Raw genomic sequence first — 14222 nt, 5'->3', positions numbered from 1 at the left:
GCCAGGAACCGGAAAATGCAAACACAGTTCAAATTGGGATCTTTGTCCGCAAGGACCCAATCAGCTGAGGACATGAGACCATACAGTAAATCACAATATGTTCCACGGAGAAGCTGCTCATGGGAAACCACCTGATAGCAGCTTCGACCAGAGGTGCTTCCTACTTTACCATTAAAGGGTCAGAACCGAGAGTGGGCACGTGGCCATTACTGTCCTCGTGTGCACCAGGCATGGTCTCGAAGAACTTTTTCATAAGTTCACCTTCTTCAAATAGAATGGAATATGTTTTTTCTGGTTTCGATTCTGCCTGTCTAGTTTCTATTTTATCTTAATCTCACCTTCTAACCTTTAAAAAGTTTCCTGTATTAGTCTGTTCTCACACTGCTATAAAGAAGTACCTCAGATCAGATAATTTACAAAGATAAAAGATTTAATTTGTTCATGGTTCTGAAGGCTGTAGAGGAAGCATGGCTGGGGAGGTCTCAGGGAACTCACAATCATGGTGGAAGGTGAAGGGGAAGCAAGGCATGTCTTACATGGTTGGAGCAGGAGGAAGAGAGAGAGGGGAGAAGTGCTACACACTTTTATAAACTAGATCTCATGAAAACTCACTCACCATCACGAGAACAGCAAGGAGGAAATCCACCCACACGATCCAATCACCTCCCACCAACTCCCTCCTCCAACATTAGGGATTACAGCTGGACATGAGATTTGGGTGGGGACACAAATTCAAACCATATCACTGTGTTAAGTTGTGTGCCCCCATCCCAAATACATACATTGAAGTTCTAACTTCCAATACCTCAGGATGTGACTGTATTTGGAGAGTGGGTCTTTAAGAGGTAATTTAAGTTAAATAAGATCATACAGATGGGCTCTAATCCAACAACAGGACTGATGCCCTTATAAGAAGATTAGGACACAGACACACACAGAGGGTCAACCATGTGAGGATACAGGGAGAAGAACACTGTTAACAAGCCAAGGAGAGAGTCCTCAGAAGGAACCAACCCTGCTGACATCTTGATCTTGGACTTCCAGCCTCCAGAGCTGTGAGAGAAAACATTTCTATTGTTGCCATACAGTCTATGTTTGCTGTTACAGCAGCCCCAGTAAATAAATACACTGAGTAACAGAACAAATGTATTTATGTGTACAAATGCATTTGTTCTGTTACTCATGTCTGTAAAGTAATTTTAACTGGCTTGCCAATTCCAGATGAATTCCAGTTGAATTGGCAAGCCAGTTAAAATTACCAGCCCTGAGTAACAGAACAAATATCCCCATCCCGGGAGCTTTATTTTTGATAATAGTCAAGTATATCTTTTATCAGACACCCTCTTGCAGGTAACAATGGTCAGCTCTGGACCAACTATAAGGAGACGTATACCTAATATCTGTGGCCTTGCTCAACTTTTCAATGTCAGCAACGGTTTGCCCAAACCTTTGCCAACAGTTTTTGGTTTTTTAAAACAGCTTTCTCAAGGTATAATTACTGCTATGGTTTGAACACTTGTCTCCTCTGAAACTCATGTTGAAATTTAATCCCCAATGTGGCAATATTGAGAGGTGGGCCTTTAAGAAGTGATTGGATCATGAGGGCTCCACCTTCATGGATGGATTAATTCATCCATGGGACAACGGGTTATCATGGGATTGGGACTAGTGGCTTCACAAGAAGTAGAAGTGAGGCCTGAGCTAGCACATTGAGTCCGCCTCACCATATGATGCCCTGTGCTACCTTGAGACTCTGCAGAGAGTCCCTACCAGCAAGAATGCCCTCACTAGATGCTACCAGCAAGAATGCCCTCACTAGATGCAACCCCTCAACCTTGGAATTCTCAGCCTCCATAACTGTAAGAAATAAATTCCTTTTCTTTATAAATTACCCAGTTTCAGATATCATGTTGTAAGCAACAGAAAATGGACTAAGACAATTACATAGCATTAAATTTATATATTATGACGATTCAATGATTTGCAGTAAATTTACAGTTGTGTAAGCATCACCACATTCCAATTTTAGAACATTTCCACCTCCTCCAAAAGACTCCTGGTTCCTTTCAATATCTGCTCCTCAGTATTAAGAAGCAATGCAATATTCAACTTAACAATCCTATTGAGCATCTCAGGTATGCGAGGCATTGTACTATGTGCTGTGATGCAAAAGTGGAAAAATATGATGCTATTCATAGGAAGCTCACAGAAGAACAAGGGAAGCCAAGTATAAACAAATAACTACAACATACTAGGTGAGTGGGAAAACAAGGGGAAAATTATTCCTTCTCCCTGTAGAATGGCAGATGATAAAAAAAGAGGAACTAGGGAAAGAATGTAACTACACAGCAAGAAGATACCACTGAATCTATAAAACAAGGGCAGGTGGTCGTTAAAAAAAAAGCAACTTGATACAACAAGAACATTCTTGGTATTGGAAAACATGAATTCCTAATTTTAAGGATGCTTAATGAAGGCAGTGAACAGTAAAATGGCTTTCATAGAAAATGAAATTGTTGAATCAAAGGACAAGGAATGCTCTCTTTGGCCTTTGTTGCAAGCAGGCTTTAAAAAAAAGGGAACTAGGAATAGGTGGATGGAAAGTTATCTGACAGGAATTCTCGCTGGTTTACAGAAACAATATTGCTTAGTGATTGGCTAGGTGGCAGGCCACGTTTCCATTAGCAACCAGAACAGTCCGTTTCCTTGAACCCTTTACTATAATTTTGATGAACGCATAAGTTAAACAAAGAATTGGAGAAACTAGTGCCTGAGTATGAGGGGTAGGTTGTGAAAAGAAACCCATTAAGATCCCACCAGGGTTTTTTCAGACCCCAAAGTCTGACTGAATAATAATAGCATTCTTACACATACACCTCCCATCAGGGTCCACTAAGATTAAGAAACTGTTCAAGACTCTCGGGAAAGCTTTCCAGACCCTACACCCTAAAGATTAGAGATTGAATGAAACACTCCTGCTTGTAGGTACAATCCCACACATAGCATGGAGCTTAAAATGTATATAAGCACTAGAAAAAAACTTGCAACTTTGAGTCTGGTGAGTTACTCCAACCTTCTCCCATAACAGGTTGCAGAAATAAACTCCCTTCTTTCCCAGTCTGTCTGCATCTTGTTATTGGACCATGGGAACAAGCAGCTGGATCTCATTCTGTTCAGGAACAGCTACACATTTGTGGAAGTTGATCATCTGAATTGATTCTATACTCAACTAAAACAGAGTGGAGAAGCCAAGGGGAAAAAACATCCAAGGTTCAAAACATTGTTCCAAGAATGTAATTCTGAGAAAAGAGAAAGGAAGAAACCAGTCAAGCAGACAGCTAGGGTGAGTCCTCCGTTAAATTATTTCAAACAAAAGTACAGCCAGTGAAATAAAGTTGTAAGCACAGATAACGGAACTTGCCTAAGACATACCCACAGCCGCACAGATAAGAAAGGTTATACAGGTGACTTGGCCAGATATCCTCGCAATGGAAAATTCCATCCCCTGACACATGCACAGTAAGGGCAACAAAGCAAAATGGAGTAACTCAAGCTAAGAGCCCGCAGCTGTACTAGGAGGATGGGGTGGAACTACCAGAAATGCACACCTTATGCAAATGAGATACCCAGCCCCATATGGATTTCTTACAAAAGCCTCTGTATCCAAACTGTGAATCAGCAACCCATTTTTCCAGGACCCCTCTCTGTGGCAGAGAGCTTTCTTCTTTTGCTTATTAAACTTCTTTCCTTTATTAAACTTTGGCTCCAACCTCATCCCTGGTGTCCATGTTCCTTAACTTTGGTTGTCAGACAAAGGACTCAGGGTACCACCTCAGCTAACAAGAAGATTGCTACATTGTGATGCACTGGTGAGACTGTAACAATTCTCTGCAAGCCCAGCTGCTGGAACTGCTTGTTGTAACTGGAAACCAGTTTTAACTCTAGCTTCTCAGATAATTTGCTACAACTCTAGGACCAATTTTGCCCATGGCTGTTGTTCACCAATCAGAGCTTGGCAGCTCCCCAAACTCTTCAAGTGCCAATGAACTTTCTCAAAGAGCAATTCACCATTTCTCCTTTTTCACAAAACCTCTAACTTTGTCTTTGTTCTTGGGACATATCAAAGACCACCGATCTGCGTGTGCCCCAAATTGCAACTCTTTCTTCCCAAATAAAACATTAAATTTAGAGATTAATCTCTACATCTCTATTTTGACTTTGACACACTGTTGAATTATAGGGTGTGAGTTATGGTGTCCAGTGTATGGCATTTTATGGCTACGTGGCTTCAGTTAGTCTAGAGCCCACCTAGCCAATGACTTCAAGAAGTAATTAGCTAAAGGCAGAGAGTGAGCTGTGTAAACAGACAAACTAAATATGGCCTGAGAAGGACTCTGTATTTCTATATTTGAGTCCTTGTAGACGAACTCCAACCTAGCTTAATAGGTAGACAAGACTGAAACCCTAACTTAGGAGTAGCACCTGTAACAAAAGCTGAATCTTCGCCAATCCGAGTGGCTGTACTTCAACCATTCATACACTGCTGAGTGTTCAAACTGTGTTGAAATAAGGCAAATGCTGAGCTGTAACTAATCCGGCTATTCCGTACCTCACTTCCTATTTCTGTAGGTCATTCCCATTTTTTGTCTGTAAATCTTCTACCACCTGGCTGCATGGAAGTCTCTGTAAATCTGCTGTGATTCTGGGGGCTGCCCAACTCGCAAATCATTCATTGTGAGACGTGAGGCCAGCTGGACTTCTGGGGACTGGGGGAACTTTCCTGTCTTACAAGAGGATTGTAAAATGCACCAATCAGCACTCTGTAAAATGCACCAATCAGCGCTCTGTAAAACGCACCAATCAGTGCTCTGTACAATGCACCAATCAGCAGGATTCTAAAAGTAGCGGGGAAGATTGAGAAAAGGGCACTCTGATAGGACAGAAACGGACATGGGAGGGGATAATAAGAGAATGAAAGCTGGCCACCCCAGCCAGCAGTGGCAACCTGCTCGGGTCCTCTTCTACACTGTGGAAGTTCTGTCCTTTTGCTCTTCACAATAAACCTTGCTACCGCTCACTCTTTGGGTCTGTGCCATCTTTAAGAGCAGTAACACTCACCGCAAATGCCCGCGGCTTCATTCTTGAAGTCAGCGAGATCACGAACCCACCAGCAGGAACCAACTCCGAACATATCTTGGTGGCTCGTCCAGGATATTACCATGCAGTGAGTACCATCAGATCCCTTTTGCTTGCTATTCTGTCCTATTTTTCCTTAGAATTCGGGGGCTAAACACTGGGCACCTGTCATCCAGTTAAAAGCAAGTAGCGTGGCTGTCAGACTAAAGACACGGGTGTCAGGCTTTCTAGGAAAGGCAAGGATGCAGGTTTTCGAGAACGCATTGGTAAGGGCCACTAAATCCGACCTTCACTAAATCCGACCTTCCTCGGTCCTCTTTGTGGTCTGGAAGGAAAACAAGTGTTTCTGCTGCTGCTTCGGTGAGTGCAACTATTTGGAAGAGCAGGACTCAGAGACCATTGCAGGTTCTTGGGTAGGGTGGGGGTGGGGAGCAGACCAAAACTGCAGGTGGTATTTTACTTTCAGATGAGAAACACTCAGGCATCAACAAGCTCACCCTTGAAATACATCCTAAGCCATTGGGACTAATTTGACCCACAAACTCTGAAAATGAAGCAGCTTATTTTTTTTTCTGCACTATGGCCTGGCCCCAATATTCTCTCTCTGATAGGGAAAATTGTTCACCTGAGGGAAGTATAAATTACAATACTACCCTGGTGCTTGACCTTTTCTGTAAGAGGGAAGGCAAATGGAGTTAAATACCTTACGTCCAGGTTTTCTTTTCATTAAAGGATAATCCACAACTACGCAAAACTTGCAATTTACATTCCACAGGAGGTACTCTCAGCTTACCTCCATATCCTAGCCTCCCTACAGCTCCTCTTCCTGTTAATGATGAGCCTCCTCTAATCTCCCCCACCCAGAAGGAAACAAGCAAAGAAATCTCCAAGGGACCATAAATCCCCCGGGCTGTCAGTTATGTCCTCTTCAAGCTGTAGGGGGAGGGGAATTTGGCCCAACCTGGGTACATGTCCCCTTCTCCCTCTCTGATTTAAAGCAGATCAAAGTAGACCTGGGGAAGTTTTCAGATGATCCTGATAGGTATACAGATGTCCTACAGGGACTAGGGCAAACCTCTGACCTCATTTGGAGAGATGTCATGCTATTGTCAGATCAAACCCTGCCCTTTAATGAAAAGAATGCAGCTCTAGCTGCAGCCTGAGAGTTTGAAGATACCTGGTATCTTAGTCAAGTAAACGATAGAATGACAGCTGAAGAAAGGGAGAAATTCCCTACCGGTCAGCAAGCCATCCCCAGTATGGATCCCCACTGGGATCTAGACTCAGATCATGGGGATGGGAGTTGCAAACATCTGTTAACCTGTGTTCTAAGAGGACTAAGGAGAATTAGGAAAAAGCCTATGAATTATTAAATGACGTCCACCATAACTCAGGGAAAGGAAGCAAATCCTACCTTCCTTGAGTGGCTATGGGAGGCCTTAAGAAAATATACTCCGCTGTCACCCGACCCCCTCGAGGGTCAATTGATCCTAAAAGATAAGTTTATTGCCAATCAGCCGCAGATATCAGGAGAAAGCTCCAAAAGCTATCCTTGGGCCCTGAACAAAATTTGGAGGCATTATTAAACTGGCACCCTCAGTGTTCTATAATAGGGACCAAGAGGAACAGGCCGAAAAGGAAAAGCGAGATAAGAGAAAGGCTGCAGCCTTAGTCATGGCCCTCAGACACACAAACCTTGGTGGTTCAGGGAAGACAGAAAATGGAGCAGGCCAATCACCCAGTAGGGCTTGTTATCAGTGTGGTTTGCAAGGACACTTTAAAAACCTTGTCCAACAAGAAACAAGCTGCTCCCTCACCCATGTCCACTATGCCAAGGCAATCACTGGAAGGCACACTGCCCCAGAGGACAAAGGTTCTCAGGGCCAGAAGCCCCCAACCAGACGATCCAACAACAGGACTGAGGGTGCCTGGGGCAAGCACCAGCTCATGTCATCACCCTCACTGAGCCCTGGGTAAGTTTAACCACTGAGGGCCAAGAAATTGACTTCCTCCTGGACACAGGTGCAGCCTTCTCAGTGTTAATCTCCTGCCCCGGATGGCTGTCCTCAAGGTCCTTTACCATCCAAGGAATCATGGGACAGCCTGTAACCAAGTATTTCTCCCACCTTCTCAGTTGTAATTGGGAGACTTTTCTCTTTTCACACGCCTTTCTTGTTATACCTGAAAGTCCCACACCCTTATTAGGGAGGGACATATTAACCAAAGCTAGATGTATCATCTATATAAATATGGGGAACAAGTTACCCATATGTCGTCCCCTACATGAGGAGCGAATCAACCCTGAAGTCCGGGCATTGGAAGGACAATTCGGAAGGGCAAAAAATGCCTGCCCAGTCCAAATCAGGCTAAAAGACCCCACCACTTTTCCTTATCAAAGGCAATATCCCTTAAGGCATGAAGCTCATAAAGGATTACAGGGTATTTTTAGACATTTAAAAGTTCAAGGCTTAGTAAGAAAACACTGCAGTCCCTGCAACATGCCAATTCTAGGAGTACAAAAACCAAATATTCAGTGGAGACTAGTACGAGATCTTAGACTGATCAATGAGGCAGTAATTCCTCTATATCCAGCTGTACCCAACCCCTATACCCTGCTCTCTCAAGTACCAGAGGAAGGAGAATGGTTCACTGTTCTGGACCTCAAAGATGCCTTCTTCTGTATTCCCCTGCAATCTGACTCCCAGTTTCTCTTTGCCTTTGAAGATCCCACAGACCACACATCCCAACTTACATGGACAGTCTTGCCTCAAGGGTTTAGGGACAGTCCTCATCTGTTTGGTCAGGCACTGGCCCAAGATCTAGGCCACTTCTCAAGTTGAGGCACTCTGGTCCTTCAGTATGTGGATGATTTGCTTATGGTTACCAGTTTGGAAGCCTCATGCCAGCAGGCTACTCTAGATCTCTTGAACTTTCTAGCTAATCAAGGGTACACGGCATCTAAATTGAAGGCCCAGCTCTGCCTACAACAAATCAAATATCTAGGCCTAATCTTAGCCAGAGGAACCAGCACTCTCAGCAAAGAGCGAATACAGCCTATACTGCCTTGTCTTTGCCCTAAGACATTAAAACAGTTGCGGGGGTTCCTTGGGATCACCAGCTTTTGCCGACTATGGATTCCCGGATACAGCGAGATGGCCAGGTCACTCTTTAATCAAGAAGACCCAGAGGGCAAGTACTCATCTAGTAGAATGGGAACCAGAGGCAGACCCAGCCTTCAAAACCTTAAAACAGGCCCTAGTACAAGCTCCAGATTTAAGCCTTCCCAAAGGACAAGACTTTTCTTTATATATCACAGAGAGAGTGGCAATAGCTCTTGGAGTCCTTACTCAGACTCATGGGACAACCCCACAACCAGTGGCATACATAAGTAAGGAAATTGATGTAGTGGCAAAAGGCTGGCCTCACTGTTTATGGGTAGTTGTGGCAGTGGCCATCTTAGTATCAGAAGCTATCAAAATAATACAAAGAAAAGATCTCACCGTCTGGACTACTCATGATGTAAATGGCATACTAGGTGCCAAAGGAAATTTATCACTATCAGACAACCGACTGCTTAGATACCAGGCGCTACTCCTTGAGGGACTGATGCTTCAAATATGCACGTGTGTGACCCTGAACTCTGCTACTTTTCTGCCAGAGGATGGGGAACCAATCAAGCACGACTGCCAACAAATTGTAGCCCAAACTTATGCCAGCCAAGAGGATCTCTTAGAAGTCCCCTTAGCTAATCCTGACCTTAACCTATATACTGATGGAAGTCCATCTGTGGAGAATGAGATACGAAGGGCAGGTTATGCCATAGTTAGTGATGTAACAGTACTTGAAAGTAAGCCTCTTTCCCCAGGGACCAGTGCCCAGTTAGCAGAACTCGTGGCACTTACCCGAGCCTTAGAACTAGGAAAGGAAAAAAAATAAATGTGCATACAGATAGCAAGTATACTTATCAAATCCTACATGCTCATGCTGCAATATGGAAAGAAAGGGAGTTCCTAACTTCTGGGGGAACCCCCATTAAATACCACTAGGAAATCATGGAGTTATTGCAGGTAGTGCAAAAACCCAAGGAGGTGGCAGTCTTACACTGCCAAAGCCATCAAAAAGGTGAAGGAGAAAAGGCAGAAGGAAACAGGCAGACGCTAAGGCCAAAATTGCTGCCAGGTGGAACCTTCCATTAGAAATACCTAGGAAGGACCCTTGGTATGGAACAAGGCTCTCCAAAAGATTAAACCCCATTATTCCCCAACCAAAACAGAATGAGGACTTTCACAGGCGCATAGTGTTCTCCCGTCTAGGTGGTTAATGACAGAAGAGGGAAAGGTACTCATACCCGAAGCCGGCCAGTGGAAAATACTTAGGAACCTCCACCAAACTTTTCATATGGGTATTGAGAACACTCATCAAATGGTCAAATCCCTATTTATAGGGCCAAATCTCCTCCAGACCGTCCAACAAGTAGTCAAAACCTGTGAGGTGTGCCAAAGGAATAATCCCTTGGTCCATCATAAGGCCCCTCGAGGACTGGCAGTTAGACTTCACCCATATGCCTAAGTCAAGGGGATTTCAATACTTGTTGGTCTGTGTTGATACCTTTACAAATTGGATAGAAGCCTTCCCCTGAAAGACAGAGAAGGCTCAAGAAGTGGTTAAAGTCCTAATTCATGAAATAATTCCTAGATTTGGGCTTCCCCAAAGCTTACAAAGTGACAATGGTCCGGCTTTTAAAGCCACGGTAAATCAGGGAATTTCCAGGGTGCTAGGGAGACAATATCACCTTCACTGTGCCAGGAGGCCACAATCTTTAGGAAGAGCCCACACAAGACCCTGTAACCATGAATACCGTCTTAACTTTCCAAGGCCCTTTATGCATCCAACGCAACCTGTTATCAGGCCTGCCCCTGGGGCACCTGCTATCCCATCAGTGTAATTACATCCTATAACTTCAAGCCCCAACTGATCATAAACTCCCGCGTCACCCAAACAGCTCCATTCAGATGGCTTGTCTGCTTCTCAGGGCCCCCCAAAATCATGACCTCCTCCCTGCTTAACAAACAGTCCAGGTTTTGTAATGGCAAACATACTCCCTGCATGACCATTCACCCCGGACCCCCTGCAGCAGCGCCCCCACCACTAGTGAATGCCTTCGTAACCCTCTTTCAATTACTCTCTTGAATGGTTCCTAGTAGATACAAAACATTTTTTTCTCCAAGGGGAAAACAGAACACAGGGAGTCACTCAGTTTGCTCCCAACACCCCTTTCCAGCCGCTCATGGGAGCTACCTTGGCAAGTACTCTAGGAGTGTAGGAAAATGAAAACAACAAACTCACCCACCTTTTCAACATACACAACCAGTGTCTACCCAGCCAAGGCACATTCTTATGTGGAACTTCAACCTATATCTGCCTCCCCACCAACTGGACAGGCACCTGCACCTTAGTCTTCCTAAGTCCCAACACTGACATTGCCCCAGGAAATCAGACCCTATCAGTACCCCTCAAAGCTCAAGTCTGTCAGCACAGGGCCATACAACTAATACCCCTACTTATAGGGCTAGGAATGGCCACTGCTACAGGAACCAGTACAGCCAGTTTAACGACTTCATTATCCTACTACCACACACTCTGAAAGGATTCCTCAGGCAGTTTGCAAGAAATAAATCTATCCTTACTCTACAATCCCAAATAGACTCTTTGGCAGCAGTGACTCTCTAAAACCGCCGAGGCCTAGACCTCCTCACTGCTGAGAGAGTAGGACTTTGCACCTTCTTAGGGGAAGAATGTTGTTTTCACACTAACCAGTCCGGGATAGTACAAGACACCCCTTGGCATTTACAGGAAAATGCTTCTGAAATCAGACAAGGCCTTTCAAACTCTTATACCAACCTCTGGAGTTGGGTGACATGGCTTCTCCCCTTTCTAGGTCCCCGACAGCCATCTTGCTATTACTCGCCTTCAGTCCCTGTATTTTTAACCTCCTTGTCAAATTCGTTTCTTCCAGGATGGAGGCCATCAAGCTACAGATGGTCTTACAAACGGAATCCCAAATGAGCTCAACTCACAACTTCTACCAAGGACCCTGGACCGACCCACTGGCCCTTTGACTGGCCTAGAGAGTTCCCCTCTGCAGGACACTACAACTGCAGGGCCCCTTCTTTGCCCCTATCCAGCAGGAAGTAGCTAGAGCAGTCATCACCTAGTTCCCAATAGCAGGTGGCGTGTCCTGTAAGGAGGGGGGATTGAGAGGTGAGGCCAGCTGGACTTCCTTGGTGGAGTGGGGACTTGGGGAAATTTCCTGTCTTACAAGAGGATTATAAAATGCACCAATCAGTGCTCTGTAAAATGCACCAATCAGCAGGATTTTAAACGTAGCTAATCACAGGGAGGACTGAAAAAAGGGCACTCTGATAGGACACAAATGGAACATGGGAGGGGAGAATAAGGGAATAAAAGCTGGCCACCCCGGCCAGTAGCGGCAGCCTGCTCAGGTCCCCTTCCATGCTGTGGAAGCTTTGTCCTTTTCCTCTTCACAATAAACCTTGCTACCACTCACTCTTTGGATCCATGCCATCTTTAAAAGCTGTAACACTCACCACAAAGGTCCATGGCTCCATTCCTGAAGTCAGTGAGACCACGAACCCACCAGTAGGAACCAACTCTGGACACAACTACAGCCTCAAACTCCTGGGCTCAAGCAATCCTCCTGCCTTAGCCTCCCAAGTAGCTGGGGCTACATGCATGCACTAATGTCTAGCTAATTTTATTTTTATTTTTGGAACGACATGGTCTTGCTATTTTGCCCAGGCTGGTCTTGAACTCTCAGCCTCAAGTGATCCTCCTGCCTTAGCCTCCCAAAGCACAGAGATTACAGGCCTTTCCCTCAAGCTTCTTGCCATCTCATCTTCCTTACTATATTAAAAGCAAAGGCTCCAGACATGGACTGCTGAGGTTGGATTTCTGGCTCTGCTCTTTAACAGCTATGAGATCTGGAAAGCTGGTTTCTTTCTGTGCCTCAGTTTCCTCATATGTAAAAGGAGGATATGAACAATGGCTTCCATGCCTGATCTTCTTTTTTCACTTTATAAATAAGTGTACTTCTTTCTGAATGTAGGAATAATACATTGTTTGTTAATTTAAAAGTTGGAAACTATAAAAAAAAAAAAAAGGGAGAGAGAAAGAAAATCATTACATTATTCCTCATCCCATTTGATGTACTTTGGCCTACTTCTTCCACGCATTTTTCTGCATGTACCTTTCTTCCATAGTTGAAACCATATTGTATAAACAGCTTCAGATTCTGGTGGGCTGTTTTTTTCATGTAGTAGAACAGGTATTTTCCCAAGTCCCTGAACTCTCACTCTGCACACCCCATCTACCATTTCCCAGTGATGTGGCTTTGGGCGGTTGCTGAGGTTTCCTATTACACAACAAGTAAACCGGCAACCCACACCGGGGGAGAGAACTTTCTTCTTTCCTGAATCTCAGCGCGCATGTTTAAGCGCCACACCATTAGACAGGACGCAGCAGCAGTAGAAAGCTCCGTGAGTAACTCCTCTCCCTTTTGGAAAAGTTCACAGAAAGCAATTCTGGAGTCCTTAGCAAGGTTTAATTATGAACGTTTAGAAAGACAACGGATCGCCTCATCCTCACTGGGACTTCAGGGCCAGGTCTTCAGTTTCATGATTCGCATGAATCGCAGGGCTCCGGCACAGGAGCCATCTGAAAGCAGGGCTGCAAGCCCAGCCCGGCCTGCCTCCTGAGGCCCCGACCCACTGCGGCGGTCGCGCTGGGCCCCCTTACCTGGGCAGCGCCAGGGCCTCCTCCGTGCGGCCGAGGACGCCGAAGACCGCTGGCAGAGCCAGCACCCCGTCAAGGTCGAACACCGCCGCGCGCAGCGCCATGGCGGCGGATCTGCAGCCTCTCACGCGGACACGCAGCTAACCCGGGTCCCGGGCGCAGGACCCGCCCAACTTGGCCCGGCTCTGCCCCGCCCCTGCCCTGGCCCCGCCTCCTCCCCAGCCCCCTTAACCTGGCTCCGCCCCCTGCCCGGGTTAAGGCTGGACGCTGTCCGGCCGAGAAAGAGGCAGGGGGAGGGGCATGGGAAAGGGAGTCAGGGAGAGGTAGAGGGGACCGGAAAGGCGGGGACCCCAGGCTAGAATCTCGCCTCCGGGTGTAATGCCTTCTACTGTCTCAAAGGAAAGTCCAAAGTCTCATATGTCCCCTCCCCACGCCCCTGCAGTAACTGCTTGAAGAGGCAAACCCAGGCCCGGGCCTTCCTGGACGGGCTGACATCTCCCTGCGGAGTTGCCGGACCTGGTATGCCTGGAAAAGAGGCCACAGACCGCGCGCGCGCGCGCTCGTGTGTGTGTGTGTGTGTGTGTGTGTGTGTGTGTCTATGTGTCAGCACATCCAGTGGCTTTTCTAGATTCAGAACATAAGACCATGTGTATGTGTGTATGCGTGTGTGTGTCGGCGTATCCAGTGACTTCTAGATTCAGAACATAAGACCGTGTTGGGGCGGCAGGGAGGAGGCATACCCAGTGACTTTCCTAGCACGCTCTTCTTTGCCAAGGCAATTGTGTTTCTAGAATAAAATATGATGTTCCAGCTATGGTATGCCAGGCCAGAATACTTCGATTTCAACCTCTTGTGGAATGTGGCTTAGAAGGACTAAAATGTATGCTATTATTTTCCTTTTGTACATACTACTTGTAATAATTCTGTCTAAAAATGTACGAGGTTTGTTTTTAATCACCGATTTCCACACTATTGGCTCATTTATGTTCCTAGAAAAACTAGAACTTTGGCTGGGAGTCCTTGAGCTGTTGCAGTGCAGCTCCATTAATTAAAAACCATGTCTTTGGTGAAGACCAAACAGAGTGAGTGAGGTCTCCAACAGTGGAGAATTTACTCTTGAATGTGTCTCTGTGGATTTATCCAAGATACCCTCCACCACGGGAGCTTCAAGAACCTCAGGAGAGGTTTTCAGATACCTCACTGTAACTGGGAGGTCTACAACAGTCTCTGGATCCAGCAATCAACAACAGGATTGACCAGAGCCATGGGTTTCC

General features: G+C 45.7%; 1 protein-coding gene across 1 annotated transcript in view; it reads right to left on the bottom strand.

The window, feature by feature from the left end:
* EPHX2 (epoxide hydrolase 2) overlaps positions 1-13169 on the bottom strand; it is a 58057-nt gene extending 44888 nt beyond the window's left edge. The window contains exon 1 of the mRNA XM_010378122.2: positions 12952-13169. Coding sequence (XP_010376424.1) covers positions 12952-13052 — 101 coding nt within the window. The 5' untranslated portion in view covers positions 13053-13169. The remainder of the gene's footprint in view (positions 1-12951) is intronic.
* Between the last annotated feature and the right edge of the window lie 1053 nt (positions 13170-14222).

The sequence above is a fragment of the Rhinopithecus roxellana genome, chromosome 9 (assembly GCF_007565055.1).
Source record: "Rhinopithecus roxellana isolate Shanxi Qingling chromosome 9, ASM756505v1, whole genome shotgun sequence".
Lineage (NCBI taxonomy): Eukaryota > Metazoa > Chordata > Mammalia > Primates > Cercopithecidae > Rhinopithecus > Rhinopithecus roxellana.
Note: the sequence above shows the minus strand (reverse complement) of the source record. Positions and strands in the feature narration are given on the sequence as shown.